The 5523-nt window shown below is 35.7% G+C and overlaps 1 protein-coding gene across 1 annotated transcript in view; it reads right to left on the reverse strand.

The window, feature by feature from the left end:
- Window positions 1–5523, reverse strand: part of LOC102582774 (uncharacterized) — a gene marked incomplete at its 3' end in the record, with an annotated part of 26427 nt that overhangs the window by 13847 nt on the left and 7057 nt on the right. The window contains exons 2-3 of the mRNA XM_006356481.2: window positions 3937–4359; window positions 1522–2578 (exon numbers count right to left, since the gene is read on the reverse strand). Of these exons, the coding sequence (XP_006356543.2) occupies window positions 1522–2578; window positions 3937–4359 (1480 nt within the window). The remainder of the gene's footprint in view (window positions 1–1521; window positions 2579–3936; window positions 4360–5523) is intronic.

Consider the following 5523-nt stretch of genomic DNA (forward strand, 5'->3'; position numbering starts at 1 on the left):
AGATCTCGCCGGAAACTACCACCTCCGATCGGCGCGTGAGAGCGCGTGGGGTGATGTTTTCCGGTGGTTTTGGCTGGGGTTTGGCCGCGGGGGCTTTCTGAGCCTCGTGGTGGTGTTGGTTTTCGCACAACACCCACAGAAAGAAAAAAGAATAACAAAATCAGACCCAACAGTCACCGGAAATTGACATAGACATACGGTGACTTGTTTGTTCTCACCAATGCTCTGATACCATGTGAGAAATATATAAGAAAAATATTATTGAATTGTATATCTAAATAATTACATTGAGACCCTATTTAGAGACACTACATTGGAATCCTTTTCCAACTAGGATTCCTATTCCTATTCCTATTCCTATTCTAAATAGGAAATACTTATTTCTATTCAAACATCTCTGTCCAAACAACCCACATTAACGCGAGCGGAGCCACATTCCATGCCCTACGTCTTCTCCTCCTTCTCCCAGCTAAACATCACTATCTTTCACAATGTTTGGCATTACCCATGAAGTGCCAAACCACCTAAACATATCCCATGATACCTTTTTTCATGGTTAGCCCACAATGTAGAAGAAGATGATTCACATCCTCGCCCGCCTCCTTACACAAGTAACACCAATTGATGCAGGCAACCTTTCCGCCTTCTAAGATTTTCCGTTATCAAGATCACCCCTCTAGTTGCTAGCCAAGTGAAAAAATACACCTTGGGTATCCATATTGCATTGCATGGAAAAACATTTTTTTCCTTGACCAGAAATTTCTCATAAAAGAACTTAACAGAGAACAGTCCACTATTCCCCTAACCCCACCACAAAGCATCGGGATTATCAACCAGAGTGACTTGCCTATGGTATCAGTGTGCACTGAATGCTGATATGAAGAAAATAGAGATAAGGGAGGAGAAATTCTTGGCAGAAGTTGTATTTTCACAACTTTTCCTAATGGGGTCAAAATTAAACACTAGCCTTTCAAAAGGCCACCCTGCATAAATTCCTGATCAAATTATTAGGAGAAATAGGGCATACTGGTTCATAAAAATTAAAATGGAACTTCAAATTAAGTACATCATAATCTCAATGAACAGTAAGAACTATAAATTTGACCCTTTTATTTTAGTATTCAATGATTAAAAAGAATCAAGAGAATAAAAATACAATAATTAATCATAATTAGAACTAAACTCTACTAACTGTATATTGAGTAAGCTATTCCAATTAAGAGTTTTTTTGGATAAGCAATACCGATGTAGTAATCATGAAAACAGAAGATGTGATTAAACTTTTATCGTTATGACTATATGAGCACATGCATACATGCAGAGTACTATGAAACTGAATATTCAAAGTTAATGAGTATATTTGCAAGATGTTTGCAGTTGAACTAATTTGAAGAAAATCCCATGAATTACAGTTTACCAATGAACTAGCTACAAGTCGTCATCTACTTTTTCTGAAGGAAAACAACCCACAAGAGAAAATGGAAATCTCCAGCATTCTCAACCATTTGAGGACATACGCACCTGATTTGCAGAAAAAACAGTTTTCGTATCACTTTCACGCCATAGTCTACTGCGATTCCATGGCTTGAGCTGCTCAGCATCACGTGCCACTTGCCAACCCATTTGTACTATCCAGTCATGCATCTCAATAGTTCCTTCTGAGACATATAAAAGTGATCTTTCAGTAAGGATGTTTATTCCCATTTCTGATATGTTCAGTTTTTTCATCACATATTTTTTCTGTTTTCCTCTAAAGAAGCATGCAATGTGAAGAAACATATCTTTGTATATGCCATAAGCATCTAGACTTAAGCTGAGTAGCTTAACAATTTTCCCATCTCCGAAACTGTTGAGTCTATGTAATGCACTGTGCTCTTCTGTCCCTTGTTTGTAAAGAAAAGAACCCAACATTTCCAATGCTACGGGTAAGCCTTTCGCATAATCTACTATGCAGCACGAGAGCTCTTGAAACTCTTTAACAGGAGTTCCTTGTTGAAAGGCGTGCCAACTTACAAGTTCTAAAGCCTCATGATTAGTCAGTTCTGGGACACGATATAACTCATCATGCTTGCAAAGTAAATCACTGTTTCTAGTGGTTGTAATGATTCTACTCCCATCCCCAAACCAACCATGCTCTCCAGCCAAATATTCCAATTGGTGGCAGTTATACACATCATCAAGAACAATTAAAACCTTCTTGAACTGAAGTATTTGGCTAATATCGACTTCTTTATTTAAACTGGCTACATTCACAGGATGTTGCTTCAAGATTTTTATAAGAAGCTTCCATTGCAAAAGTGCTGGGCCTCCTGGTCCAAGCTTTTCTAAAGATCTCCCAACATTAAGAAAGCAAGACCCTTCAAATTGGCAAGAGATCTCATCAAAAATTTCTCTTGCAACTGTTGTCTTCCCCACACCACCCCTTCCCCATATCCCGATAAAAGAAACACCGCCAAATTCAACTTTCAACAATGATTTTACTTCCTCTACACGGGATTTGATTCCCACAGGATATTTTGCAATTCTTGGAACCTGACATATCTTGTTCGTAATTTCCGCAATACATTTTCCATCCTCCCTGTGTTAAATAGAATATATCAGAAGAATAAATATTTGAAACATAACAAACGATGAGGAAGCGAAAAGGAATGGTCGAGTTCCAGCAAAAGCAACATTAACTTCTCTAACATTTGCAAAAACAGCACCTGAAGCTGACAACAGATATTGTCAAATATACTTTTTGGAATAGTTGTCTTCTCTATGGCACCCATTCCTCACATCCTCGCCTAAGAAATATTTCAATCCCATTAAAGAACCTTACTTGACCCGCATAAGATGAATTCCAGAGTATTTGTTGTTTAGCTGCAGCTTCAAATCTTGCAAGCCAAGCTTGTATAATACTTTTGTAGCTTGAGCTCCACCTAAAATAATTCTTTCAAAGCTGGAGCTAGAACTCATTTGTCAGCTTATTTGTAGATGATGAGAAGTTTGCTTCTCATTTTTGCTCTAGACTTACCAATTTGGGTTAAAAAGTTAAGTGATTTAGTCAACCAAGACGAAATACTAGCTCAATGATCTGAGACCAATCAATTCAATATTTGCTGGAAATATCAACTACTTGCATTACAAAATTCAACCACCTAGAAGGTCAAATACCCAAGATCCACAAGTAGTTCCCTCATTTAACATACAACAACCATTAAGATCTAATTTCTCAAACGAGGAAAAGAAAGAAGGGACGAATGGAGATGCAACTTATCCAGGGAAATTAACTGGCAATGATGTAAGCGACATTATGAGAACAGCTTAGCCTTTAAATATGGAACAAAAAAAATATTAGTTATACTTGGTGCTTAAGAAATTAGGGAGAAGAGATTGAAAAGTTACTGGAGATCTTGATCGAAAATTTACAGTACTTACGTATGTCACAACTTCCGTAAATTCACAACTCTCGGCATAATTACAACAGACAATCAAATCAACCTTAGTTTTCTCCTTCTCATATCAGGTCACCTAGTCATGGCCTAATCATATCTACAATGATTCAAAACTCTCCTGCATAATATGAAGCAATGGACCGGTTTCAGTCAGCTCAGATGAACTAGTAGATAATAACTTGATGAAGTATCAATTCTGTCACGGTTTTCAACTTACAGGAGACCTAGTGATCAAAAGAGGCGGTATTTAAATGACATACAAATTGTACAGGCATCAGATGACCTAATCCCTAGATCTAAGTTGGGAAAACTTAAGTCAAAATTGTAGCAGCTTCACAGTTCTCTATGTTGAAATCCATCACCTATTAGGGAGTTCATCTACAAGGTTTTTTTACCTAAAGGTATCCTTTATTTTACGAATAAAAAAAGAGAGAGTGTCAAAATGAACATGTCTCGCAAAATTGAATCAAACTCAAATGTTCTATTGAGCTATACTCACCAATGGGAAAATTGAGCTCCAGCAAAATAATCTCTTGATCCTGCCATGTCATCTGCTATACGGAGAGCGTCCTTCCACCTCTGCACCTTCTCCAAATCAAAACCCTTGATATCTGCCTCAAAAGTCTCTAATGGACTTAAGCCATCTGATGGCTTAACTTTATAGAAGACAAAGAAGAATTCCTGTCCCTTGTTGTCAACGCACTCCATGATCTTAGTGAGTTCTTCCAAGCACCGTGGGGAGGAAGTATAGTCCTTGGAAAAGATGGTAACGGCAATCCTTGATTCCTCGATGGCTTCTAAGATTTCTGTTGAAATTTGTTCTCCCCATTCAGAGTTGACATCAGGTTTGAATACGTTGATTCCTATGTCTTTCAGACGTTTGTGAAGATCAGCAACAAAGCTTTTGTCCAAGTCTTGCTGTCTAAAATTAAAGAATACATCAAATTTCCATTTTTGGGAAGCCATAGGGGAATTTCAGAGTTCTGCTAATCTGCGAAATTATGAGAATGAATATGACAACAATCATTTATCCCAAAGACTCAAAGTAAACGCACAAGACCTGAAATAGCTTATGGGTCAACTTTGAGAAAATGACCAAAGATGGTCCAGGCTTTACTTCGATATTTAATATGTAACACATGTATTTATTATGGATTAATTGAAATAGTTTTTAATTTATAATAAAAGAAGTTCATTTTGATTCTTTATTCTAAATCTAGCAAATTTATTAAAAAAACATTAAAATTAACTATGAATCCTATCTGCCTAACAGAATACATCTTTGTTTTCTTCTTTGTTATTTCCAAAGAAATAACTCCGTCAAATCTAACACTATTCTCTCTGGAAAGAAGAAATAACATTTTTTTATTAGAGAAAATGATGTTAAATTTCATGACAATGCTCATACAAATTTATTAAATTATTTTGGCAAAACTTAGTTCTTGCTCCTTGTATAGAATGGGAAGAAGACGTGTGACTTTAAAAAAAAATCATCGCTCATTTTTTCACTCCTCCAAAGCCGGCCAAACTCAAAAAAACCAATCATTTTTTTAATTCAATCATCATCTCATGGTTTTGGTGACGATCATTTCTTAGATTCTGTTGAATTGTATCGAATTCATTTTCTATTTTAAAGCGAACACTTAAAAAACTAAAAAACTTTCTCTTTTTACTTTATTAATTCACATAATATCTTGAATGATTGAGAAGAAGAAAAAGTTATCACACAATCGACGATCTTATTTTGTCGAATAAGCATTCTGAATCTAAGTTGACTGGATAAAAGAAAGATTGTTTTTTTTTCATTTGGGTCGTGTGAATTGCAAAAAAATGAGGTAATTTTTTTTAAAGCGATTTGGTATTTTTTTTAATTAAAAAAAACAGTTTTAGAATTACAATTGTAGGCACTATAAAGAAGAATAACTTTTTAATATAAGAGAATAGTTGGAAAAATATATTATTCTCTATAGGGGTGTTCACGGTTTGGATAAAAATCGATCCAAACCGAAAACCGGAACCAAACCGATAAAATAAAACCGATTTTATTTAGGTTTGGTTTGGTTTGGTTTTAGATTTTTGAAAACCG

Source organism: Solanum tuberosum, unplaced genomic scaffold (genome assembly GCF_000226075.1).
Source record: "Solanum tuberosum cultivar DM 1-3 516 R44 unplaced genomic scaffold, SolTub_3.0 scf00222, whole genome shotgun sequence".
Lineage (NCBI taxonomy): Eukaryota > Viridiplantae > Streptophyta > Magnoliopsida > Solanales > Solanaceae > Solanum > Solanum tuberosum.